Raw genomic sequence first — 12,159 nt, 5'->3', positions numbered from 1 at the left:
CACTAAGGCCAGGTTCCCGCGTAGTGTAAAAACCTGCAGCGTTTTATCTGTCCATGCAAAAGTGGATGTGATTTCTTGAGGACACATGACCATTATGCATTTAAAGACATTGTTGAACTGTGCGTATGTTGGTGGGTCTTTTTTTTTCTCTAGGCTTCTATGAGCAGCCTGAAAAAATGCATCTAAAACAAGGTTTTGGTTTTTTTTTGTTTTTTTTTTTAATAGCAAACTGCAGCCTGTGGAAAAAAGTAATTGTAAGGGAACAGCTCCTTTAAACTAGTTAGATAGTGTTTTTCTCACAACCACTGTGTTTTACATTCTTTAATTTATTGTATTGGCACCAAGCTGGGGACAGAGAGGGCAAGGAGGGTTGGTACTTGTTAAACGGTTATTAATTTGATCTCATCACCCTTTCTAGTTTGAAAATAGCTGTAAAACTATCTGTTGGGTAATGGCCAGTAGACCCGCATAACGTAAAGGGATTCTGTCAGCAGAGGATGACTGTTCAAACTGAGTCCCGCCACTCAGTGCATCATGGCGGGGCCAGACATTTATATACACCTTCCCACCTGCTTGTTTCCCCTCTATCTCCTCCCTCTCCTCTGTGACTGACAGCTCCGGCTTCATAGAGCAGAGAAGGGTGGAGATAGATGGAAACCAAACAGGAGGGAATGTGTATATAAATGATTTGCCCCGCCATGGTGCACCAAGTGCCTGTACTTGGTTTGCACAGTCATTCTTTGCTGACAGAGTCCCTTTAAGTTGCTTTCAGACAGGATGAGAATTGGTGGATGAGTGTTTGTAGGAATCGCAGTGCCGATTATCGGAATGTGTAAACATGTCAGTGATCACCTGCCAAACGCTTGTTCGTTGAGCGATTGGATCATTTATATTGGCATACATATGATTATTACCAGCAGTATTCAGCTTCATGTACTCAGGCGGTGTGATGTCAGTAACATGGACACAGAATGATTTTATTAAAACCTCCCATCAGTACTTTTCGGACTGTTTAATCAGGCCAGTAAACAAGCACCAATCAACTTGAGAGCAACTCATCTAAATGCACCTTTAGGAGAAGTAGTTTGTAGACCTCCGGAGCCATGTGCCAAATTGTCAACAGGCTGTATCAAGCTCAGCCAGATCCTGTTACTTTCTTTGAAGTGAGCGATCTCCCTACATTATTTTTGTGATCTCCATATCATGTCATAGCACTGGCAACACACAGTATGTTTTTTTTCCTGTTTTGGGCAGAGGAATCAACTTCCTTTTGCATATGCGCCAATCTTGATGTCACTTCTGGATTATCGGCTTGATCACTCACTGCATCCCTATAAAGTGCACTCTTGTCTACTCTTTACTGTAATATTAACTGTCTAAAACTAATTTTAACTAAATTTTGAAGAATTGTGTAGAACATTTTTTTTTTTAAGCAAATATTTTTCCATTTTTCTTCTCTATTTTTCTTCTTCCAGGCATCTAGAAGCCGTAGCCCATCCCCAATAAGAAGTGGAACCTCAAGTAAGTTAAATGATAGTCAGCATCTTGATCCATTAATGTTAAGTACGTAAAGACACGGCATCAACAAAATGAAGGAGCTGAAGGAACAAGGATGTAGCCGAAAACCCAATAAACCCCTGAAAAGCTGAAAGTGTGCTTCTTATTTCTCTGTAGCTGAACTTAGAAAAATAAATACATACAAGTATATCCATATACTGTATATATACTGTATATACAGTACAGGCCAAAAGTTTGGACACCTTCTCATTTAAAGATTTTTCTCTATTTTCATGCTTATGAAAATTGTACATTCACACTGAAGGCATCAAAACTATGAATTAACATTAACATGTGGAATTATATACTTAACAAAAAAGTGTGAAACAACTGAAATTATGTCTTATATTCTAGGTTCTTCAAAGTAGCCACCTTTTGATTTGATGACTGCTTTGCACACTCTTGGCATTCTCTTGATGAGCTTCAAGAGGTAGTCACCTGGAATGGTTTTCACTTCACAGGTGTGCCCTGTCACGTTTAATAAGTGGGATTTCTTGCCTTATAAATGGGGTTGGGACCATCAGTTGTGTTGTGCAGAGGTTTGGTGGATACACAGCTGATAGTCCTACTGAATAGACTTAGAATTTGTTTTATGGCAAGAAAAAAGCAGCTAAGTATGGAAAAACTAGTGGCCATCATTACTTGAAGAAATGAAGGTCAGTCAGTCCGAAAAACTGGGAAAACTTTGAAAGTGTCCCCAAGTGCAGTTGCAAAAACCATCAAGCGCTACAAAGAAACTGGCTCACATGAGAACCACCCCAGGAAAGGAAGACCAAGAGTCACCTCTGCTTCTGAGGATACGTTAATAATAATAATAATAATTTTATTTATATAGCGCCAACATATTCCGCAGCGCTTTACAACTTATAGAGGGGACTTATACAGACAATAGACATTACAGCATAACAGAAATCACAGTTCAAAACAGATACCAGTAGGAATGAGGGCCCTGCTCGCAAGCTTACAATCTATGAGGAAAAGGGGAGACACGAGAGGTGGATGGTAACAATTGCTTTAGTTATTTGGACCAGCCATAGTGTAAGGCTCGGGTGTTCATGTAAAGCTGCATGAACCAGTTAACTACCTAAGTATGTAACAGTACAGACACAGAGGCTATTAACTGCATAAAGTGTATGAGAACATGATGGAGGAACGTGATTATGTTGTTGTTTTTTTATTAATAGGCCACACAGGGATAATTAGGTTAATGCGTTGAGGCGGTAGGCCAATCTGAACAAATGAGTTTTTAGGGCACGCTTAAAACTGTGGGGATTGGGGATTAATTGTATTAACCTAGGTAGTGCATTCCAAAGAATCGGCGCCGCACGTGTAAAGTCTTGGAGACGGGAGTGGGAGGTTCTGATTATTGAGGATGCTAACCTGAGGTCATTAGCAGAGCGGAGGGCACGGGTAGGTTGGTAGACTGAGACCAGAGAGGAGATGTAGGGTGGTGCTGAGCCATGGAGTGCTTTGTGGATGAGGGTAGTAGTTTTGTACTGGATTCTGGATTGGATGGGTAGCCAGTGTAATGACTGGCACAAGGTAGAGGCATCGGTGTAACGGTTGGCGAGGAATATGATCCTGGCAGCAGCATTCAGGACAGATTGGAGCGGGGAGAGTCTGGTAAAAGGTAGGCCAATTAGTAGAGAGTTACAATAGTCCAGACGAGAATGAATAAGTGAGACAGTAAGAGTTTTTGCAGAGTCGAAAGTAAGAAAAGGGCGAATTCTGGAAATGTTTTTGAGATGCAGATAAGAAGAGCGAGCCAGTGATCGGATGTGGGGGGTGAATGAAAGCTCGGAATCAAGGATGACTCCAAGGCAGCGGGCATATTGCTTTGGAGTAATGGTGGAACCGCACACAGAGATGGCAATGTCGGGCAAAGGTAGGTTTGTAGAGGGAGAGAACACGAGGAGTTCAGTTTTTGACAGGTTCAGTTTCAGATAGAGGGAGGACATGATGTTAGAGACAGCGGTAAGACAATCACTGGTGTTTTCTAAAAAGGTCGGCGTGATAACAGGAGAAGAGGTATATAATTGGGTGTCGTCAGCATAGAGATGGTACTGGAAACCAAATCTACTGATTGTTTGTCCAATAGGGGCAGTATACAAAGAGAAGAGGAGGGGGCCTAGGACTGATCCTTGAGGAACCCCAACAGTAAGGGGAAGGTGAGAGGAGGAGGAACCAGCAAAACAAACAGTGAAGGATCGGCCAGAGAGATAGGAGGAGAACCAAGAGAGAACGGTGTCCTTGAGGCCGATGGAGCGGAGCATAGTGAGAAGGAGCTGATGATCCACAGTGTCGAATGCTGCGGAGAGATCCAAGAGAATGAGCATGGAATAGTGACCATTAGATTTAGCTGTTAGTAGGTCATTAGAGACTTTAGTGAGGGCAGTTTCAGTAGAGTGTAAAGAGCGGAAACCAGATTGAAGAGGGTCGAGAAGAGAATTATCTGAGAGATAGCAGGTAAGACGGGAGTGGACCAGGCGTTCCAGGAGTTTAGAGATGAAGGGAAGATTAGAGACAGGTCTATAATTAGCGGCACAATTTTGATCGAGGGAGGGCTTTTTAAGTAGTGGATGTATGATGGCATGCTTAAATGAGGAGGGAAAAATACCGGAAGTGAGGGAAAGGTTGAATATTTTTGTTAGGTGAGAGGTGACAGCCGGGGAAAGGGACTGGAGGAGATGCGACGGAATGGGGTCGCTGGTGCAAGTGGTCGGGCGAGAAGATGCAAGGAGCCTGCTTACTTCTTCTTCTGTAACTGGTTCAAAGTCAGAGAGTGAACTAGATGCAGTGGGGGAGGGAGGACAGTGCTTGGTATGAAGAGATTGGGAAATGATTTCCTGTCGAATGTGGTCAATTTTTTCTTTGAAGTAATTGGCCAGATCGTCAGCGCGGAGATCTGTGGTTGGGGCCTGCTCTCTTGGGTTGAGTAGGGACCGGAAAGTGTCAAAGAGACGTTTAGGGTTATTGGACAGCGAGGTGATGAGGGTGTTGAAATAGGTTTGTTTGGAGAGGTGAAGGGCAGAGTTGTATGTTTTTAACATGAACTTATAATGGATGAAATCTTCGGGCAGATTAGATTTTCTCCACAGACGTTCGGCGCACCTGGAACACCGCTGCAGGAAACGTGTTTGCAGCGTGTGCCACGGTTGTCGCCGTCTGTGCCGAGTTGTTCTATGTATAGGAGGTGCAGCTTCTTCCAGGGCACTTTGCAGGGTTTCATTGTAATGCTTCAGAGCAGAATCAGGACAAGAGATGGAGGAGATTGGGGCCAATGAAGACTGCAAGTTCTTCATAAGTTTCTGGGTGTTAATGGCCTGTATGTTTCTATAAGTGTGGAAAGTGGGGGTGACCTGAGCGGGATGGCAGTTCTTGATAGAGAATGATCCGAGTCACCAGCCTCAGAAATTGCAGGTTAACAGCAGCTCAGATTAGAGACCAGGTCAATGCCACACAGAGTTCTAGAAGCAGACACATCTCTACAACAACTGTTAAGAGGAGACTTTGTGCCTTCATGGTAAAATAGCTGCTAGGAAATCACTGCTAAGGACAGGCAACAAGCAGAAGAGACTTGTTTGGACTAAAGAACACAAGGAACGGACATCAGACCAAAGTACAGTTTTTCACTGGTCTAATGAGTCCAAATTTGAGATCTTTGGTTCCAACCACCGTGTCTTTGGGCGACGCAGAAAAGGTGAACGGATGGACTCTACATGCCTGGTTCCCACTGTGAAGCATGGAGGAGGTGTGATGGTGTGGGGGTGCTTTGCTGGTGACACTGTTGGGGATTTATTCAAAATTGAAGGCATACTGAACCAGCATGGCTACCACAGCATCTTGCAGCGGCATGCTATTCCATCCGGTTTGCGTTTAGTTGGACCATCATTTATTTTTCAACAGGACAATGACCCCAAACACACCTCCAGGCTGTGTAAGGGCTATTTGACCAATAAGGAGAGTGATGGGGTGTTACGCCAGATGACCAGGCCTCCACACTCACCAGACCTGAACCCAATCGAGATGGTTTGGGGTGAGCTGGACCGCAGAGTGAAGGCAAAAGGGCCAACAAGTGCTAAGCATCTCTGGGAACTCCTTCAAGATTGTTGGAAGACCATTTCCGGTGACTACTTCTTGAAGTTCATCAAGAGAATGCCAAGAGTGTACAAAGCAGTCATCAAAGCAAAAGGTGGCTACTTTGAAGAACCTAGAATATAAGACATATTTTCAGTTGTTTCACACTTTTTTGTTAAGTATATAATTCCACGTGTGTTAATTCATAGTTTTGATGCCTTCAGTGTGAATTTACAATTTTTATAGTCATGAAAATACATAAAAATCTTTAAATGAGAGGGTGTGTCCAAACTTTTGGTCTGTACTGTATATCTATCTATCTATCTATCTATATACACACACAGTATATATACTGTGTATGTAGGTATATATATATATATATATATATATATATATATATATATATATATATATATATATATATATATATATATATATTGTAAATATATATAATATGTTATATATACACATACATAAATGTTGTATTCATGGTGGTAAAGAGAGAAATTCTTTGCTGGGTCTTATGAATTGTCTTCCCACCAGAGGATGAGCTATAGGTCACTGTTGGTCACTTTGTTGATCTGTGTTCCCCTATAGATAATTCCCATACATTTTCTCCTTTAGGATTCTGAGTGGCTTTTTGTGTGAAATCTGTCCATGATGGATCATCGGACAACGTCAGTGGTGCTTCATGTGTTCTCCAAAGTACCTCAGACCTTCATTGTTAAAATGTGAATGACTATTTAGTTTACTGATGTGTATATGGAGTGTGTTTTATTGCTGTATTGTGAACAATACTAATGTACTTTATATCGATTTTTGTAAAAGAACCATAATGATAATGTGAGTTTTATGATCGGTGCAGATTCTGGGGAAAAAGGTGCTTTGTCCTGTGATTAAAGGAGATTTTAATGGAATCTAAACAGTAGTGGCAATTATGTCATTACTGCCTGGAAATGAGTGGATCACATCTATTTTTATTATTTTTTTACTAAGTAATTGAAAATAAAGAACTATTTTGCCTACAAACATTTTCTACATGCAATGACGTGGTGTTTCTTTAAATACAATTAATGTAAAGGGATTACCAGTGCTTACTGGTTTTGATTCTGTCTAATCTGGGTACGTGTATGAGTTTAGTACCAGTACTCCATAGTTCCGATTTGGTGTAAGATTGGAGTTGTATGTTCACAATTTCTAAAAGTTGGAGACTGACAGCCTGGCGTCCAGCTAAAGATCCAAAGGCTCTTTACACTACAGTAAATAATTAATTAATTAATTAATTAAAGAGCATGCTGAGGTTGCCTGAAAGTTGCCACTATGCAGGTGGGAATTTGACAGTTCTAGTGCTTAACTGGTACCTGGAGAAAGTTCAGAGAAGAGCTACCAGGATGGTAAGCAGGCTGCAAAGTATGTCCTACAAGGAACGGTTAAAAGATCTGGGAATGTTTAGGTTGCAAAAAAGAAGGCTTACATGAGACTTAATAGCTGTCTACAAATATCTGAAGGGCTGTCACAATGTTGAAGGATCATCCTTATTCTCATTTGCACATTGAAACATGAATAGCAATGGAATGAAAGTGCAAAGGTGAAGATACAGATTAGATATTAGAAAAAACTTTTTGACGGTGAGGGTGATCAATGAGAGTAACAGGCTGCCACGAGAGGTGGTGAGTTCTCCTTCAATGGAAGTCTTCAAACAGAGGCTGGACAGACATCTGTCTGAGGTGGTTTAGTGAATCCGTCATTGAGCAGGTGGTGGGACACGATGACCCTGGAGGTCCAACTCTAACATTCTATGATTCATACTTCCCGAACCACAGTAAACATGAATCAGAACCTGAGTGCACAATTGCAGCCAGGTATTAAAATCCCAAAGAGTTTCAGAGAAAATATAGTTTGAAAAGCCGGCCGGGGACTATAGGGTGAGCCAACAGCCGCCTTCTCCTCTCCTGATTTCAGTTGAATAATAGATTCCTCCCTATGTACACACATGGGATACACCTGTCAATGAACTGGATGGAGAGAATCCAACCATTCACTGCACCGGACTAGTCACGTCTCTTTATAGTCCCACCAGATTTTCAAACTATGTTTTCTCCGACCCTACAGAGATTCAGTGAAAACCCTACCTGATTCATGCTGCTGCGGTTTGGGGGGCAGCGTTAACCTAATGTCAGGTTCCCTTTTAAAAGAGTTGTTCAATAAAAGTGTGATTGCTGAGGTCTAACATCTACAGTGATCATGATAAATCACAAAGTCGCTTGTGTAAATGTAGTGGTAGTTAACGGAGCACAATTCAGGCATTCACACTATGTATGGGAGTGGTGGTTATGCATGTGATACAAAAAAAAATTAGATTTAACTTATTTACACCCAAATGAAGTTAGTGGCTAAGTAATACACTGGCAGTAAGCTAACCTTAAAGATTTCCATCATTTGTGGGGCCTCCAGACCCATGACGAGGTGATATGTGTGTATTGTATCTATACAAATAGCACAGAAATGGTATATAGTAAGCTCTGACTGACACTGACTATGTATAGTCAGCAACTGTAAAACTGGACATTTTTGTAATGTATTTTAGAGCCATTCACTCAGTAAAATGTGCTGCATCCTGATCAGGTGCCGCATATTGTAATGACTGGTCCAATTCTCTGTATTGTGCTGGTTGTAAAATAACAACATAGACTAAAGACTCGCTGTCAGCTGTATACATAAGCCTGATCTTCCCCTGCCGGAGATGTGACTGTCTGCAGATCTGGATAAATCATACGCTAATGATTTGAATTCAGAGTGTATCTTTCACATGCACTTTTTAGAGCCTTAGCATGGGTATTCACCTATGAATATTGTTTCATTGTTATCCATTAAATCTAAAGTGATCAAGTTATTCCTTATCTCACAGGTAGGATAATTCATATTTATTTTTTATGAATAACCCTACAGTATAAATCATAAAATTCCAGATGCCTGCAGCTATCTCTGGGGCGAGCGCATTGGAAATAGATTTCTACACATCCTACAATTTGTGAATGTTGTCCATGACCTCTAGAATATCAGATTTTTTTTTTTATATAAGGTCACAAATTTTACAATAATTATAGAATTGTTTGGAAAACTTGTGCAGTGTGGAGCGGCTCCCAGCACATGCGCAGTGATAGTCTCCCCGCACTTGCAGAGTAACGAACAGCTCCCCGCGCATGCGCACTGAATGTCGGAGTATGTACCCAGCTTCACCGACTGTATGCGCATGCGTGGAGCCATTGCAAGTCACTGACTCTGAACACACTCGTGACTGCGCGGGGAGCAGCTTGACACTGCACAAGCGCGAAGAGCCACTCTACACTGCGCAAACACGAGATTTTACAGCAGATTCCCGTGACGTCGGTGCCCCCTGGAACATCAATCAGAATGCATGGGCAATGACAATATAACGAGTCCGTGACTCAAATAGAATGAAGCACCACCACTATGACTGAATGAGAAGGTACTATATAAGGGTATGTGCACACGTTGCGGATTCGTGTCTGGATTTTTCCGCGCAGAAGCTGAAAAATCTGAAGGTAAAACGCCCAGCATTTTATCTGCAGATTAACTGCGGAATTACCGTTTTTTGTGCGGATTTCACATGCGTTTTTACACCTGCGGATTCCAATTATGGAGCAGGTGTAAAACGCTGCGGAATCCGCACAAAGAATTGACATGCCGCGAAAAATAAACCGCAGCGTTTTCATGCGGCATTTTCTGCAGCATGTGCACTGTGGATTTTGGTTTCCATACGTTTACATGGTACTGTATACTCAGGGGTGGATTAAGGGTAGCCAGGGCCCCGGGCTGTTCAGACACTGTGGGCCCCCCCCGGTCATGTGACGGGGTCATGTGACGGGGGTCATGTGATACCCGAACCAGATTATTCCAGAAAAATGGCCGGGCCCTACTCTACTGTAACCTATTAAATATTTGTTAAAATCTGCAATACAATTTAGGTATATTTTGACCAATAATATCACATACAAGGAACAAATACCACCGCGCCATGGCCAGACCACAAATAACAACCACAGCGATCGAATAATATCACATACAAGGAACAAATACCACCGCACCATGTCAAGACCACATATTACCACCACGTGGTGACCAAATAGCACATTCAAGGGACAAATACCACAACACCATTTCCAGACCACATATTACCACCACATAGTGACTGAATACTACAATACTGATCAGTAATTAAAAAAAAAACAAAAACACAATATTATCACCATAAGTGCCAGTATTCACAGGAGATCTGCACTTAGTATGCAGTGTCTGTGTAGAGGTAATACAGAGATCACTGGTGACATTATACACAGGAGCTCTGTATATAATGTATAGGTAATACAGTGATCACTGGTGACATTGTACACAGGACCTCTGTATATAGTGTATAGTGTCAGTGTATAGGTAACACTGACTCACCAGTGATGTCTCTAGGTGAAGTCCTTCATCTTTCATCCAGAACAGACCGCCATCATTTCTTCCAGCCAGGACTCGTTTCTGCAGGAAATAACACAGTTATCCCGAGCTCTGCTTGCAGAACACATTACTTAATTTTTCACAACTTCTACATTACACCACATGGAGAAAAAAAGGCGACATAGTGTCACTCTGCACAGTAACAGGACCGCCCCCCCCCATTTAAAACAGTATACTCAAAAAATAAAATAAATACATCACTGCAGTTAATTAGCCCTTAATTAGCCCCTATGGTAATAATATTCCCCACCCTGGCCCCGTGTGTCTCATTCCTGGCTCCAGCCATATGTTCTCCCATCCTGCACTCATGAGTATCCATTCTACCCCATATGATCTCCCCATCCTGCCCCATCTGTCTCCATCATATCCATCCAGCCCCATGATCCAATCCTGCCCCATGTCTTTCATTCTGACCCGTGTCTCCAATCATGCCCCGTGTCTACATTCTGCCCATGCCTCCAGTCCTGCCCCCAGTGTGTCCAGCAATCTGCCCCAGTGTGTCCAGCTTATTACCCCCAGTGTGTCCAGCAATCTGCCCCAGTATGTCCAGCATATTGCCCCAGACAGTGTCTCCAGCAATCTGCCCCAGTGTCTGACTCCAGCATATTGCCCCCAGTGTGTCCAGCAATCTGCCCCAGTGTGTCCAGCAATCTGCTCCAGTGTCTCCAGCATATTACCCCCAGTGTGTCCAGCAATCTGCCCCAGTATGTCCAGCATTGCCGTCAGTGTGTCCAGCAATCTGCCCCAGTGTGTCCTCCAGCATTGCCCCAGTGTGTCCTCCAGCATTGCCCCAGTGTCTCCAGCATTGCCTCAGTGTCTCCAGCATTGCCCCAGTGTCTCCAGCAATCTGCCCCAGTGTGTCCTCCAGCATTGCCCCAGTGTGTCCAGCAATCTGCCCCAGTGTCTCCAGCAATGTCCCAGTGTCTCCAGCAATCTGCCCCAGTGTGTCCTCCAGCATTGCCCCAGTGTCTCCAGCATTGCCCCAGTGTCTCCAGCATTGCCCCAGTGTCTCCAGCATTGCCCCAGTGTCTCCAGCAATCTGCCCCAGTGTGTCCTCCAGCATTGCCCCAGTGTGTCCAGCAATCTGCCCCAGTGTCTCCAGCATTGCCCCAGTGTCTCCAGCAATCATCTGCCCCAGTGTGTCCTCCAGCATTGCCCCCAGTGTGTCCAGCAATCTGCCCCAGTGTCTCCAGCATTGCCCCAGTGTCTCCAGCAATCTGCCCCAGTGTGTCCTCCAGCATTGCCCCAGTGTGTCCAGCAATCTGCCCCAGTGTCTCCAGCATTGCCCCCAGTGTGTCCAGCAATCTGCCCCAGTGTGTCCAGCATTGCCCCAGTGTGTCCTCCAGCATTGCCCCCAGTGTGTCCAGCAATCTGCCCCAGTGTCTCCAGCATTGCCTCAGTGTCTCCAGCAATCTGCCCCAGTGTGTCCTCCAGCATTGCCCCAGTGTGTCCAGCAATCTGCCCCAGTGTCTCCAGCATTGCCCCAGTGTCTCCAGCAATCTGCCCCAGTGTCTCCAGCAATCTGCCCCAGTGTCTCCAGCATTGCCCCAGTGTCTCCAGCAATCTGTCCCAGTGTCTCCAGCATTGCCCCAGTGTCTCCAGCAATCTGCCCCAGTGTCTCCAGCATTGCCCCAGTGTCTCCAGCAATCTGCCCCAGTGTCTCCAGCAATCTGCCCCAGTGTGTCCTCCAGCATTGCCCCAGTGTGTCCAGCAATCTGCCCCAGTGTCTCCAGCATTGCCCCCAGTGTGTCCAGCAATCTGCCCCAGTGTGTCCAGCATTGCCCCAGTGTGTCCTCCAGCATTGCCCCAGTGTGTCCAGCAATCTGCCCCAGTGTCTCCAGCATTGCCCCAGTGTCTCCAGCAATCTGCCCCAGTGTCTCCAGCAATCTGCCCCAGTGTCTCCAGCAATCTGCCCCAGTGTGTCCTCCAGCATTGCCCCAGTGTGTCCAGCAATCTGCCCCAGTGTCTCCAGCATTGCCCCCAGTGTGTCCAGCAATCTGC

At 44.2% G+C, this 12,159-nt stretch overlaps 1 protein-coding gene across 5 annotated transcripts in view; it reads left to right on the top strand.

The window, feature by feature from the left end:
• The window catches only part of SPATA18 (spermatogenesis associated 18), a 72,654-nt gene extending 65,989 nt beyond the window's left edge, over positions 1-6,665 (top strand). For 3 of the 5 annotated variants that reach the window (XM_077279778.1, XM_077279780.1, XM_077279781.1), the window contains exons 12-13: positions 1,476-1,521; positions 6,259-6,665. In XM_077279778.1, coding sequence (XP_077135893.1) covers positions 1,476-1,521; positions 6,259-6,266 — 54 coding nt within the window. In that variant the 3' untranslated portion in view covers positions 6,267-6,665. Of the gene's footprint in view, positions 1-1,475; positions 1,657-6,258 lie in introns of those variants that run through there. The other 2 variants (XM_077279779.1, XM_077279777.1) reach the window with 2 other exon arrangements.
• Positions 6,666-12,159: the final 5,494 nt, after the last annotated feature.

This window comes from Ranitomeya variabilis, chromosome 1, assembly GCF_051348905.1.
Source record: "Ranitomeya variabilis isolate aRanVar5 chromosome 1, aRanVar5.hap1, whole genome shotgun sequence".
Lineage (NCBI taxonomy): Eukaryota > Metazoa > Chordata > Amphibia > Anura > Dendrobatidae > Ranitomeya > Ranitomeya variabilis.
This window is presented reverse-complemented; position numbering and strand designations above follow the sequence as displayed.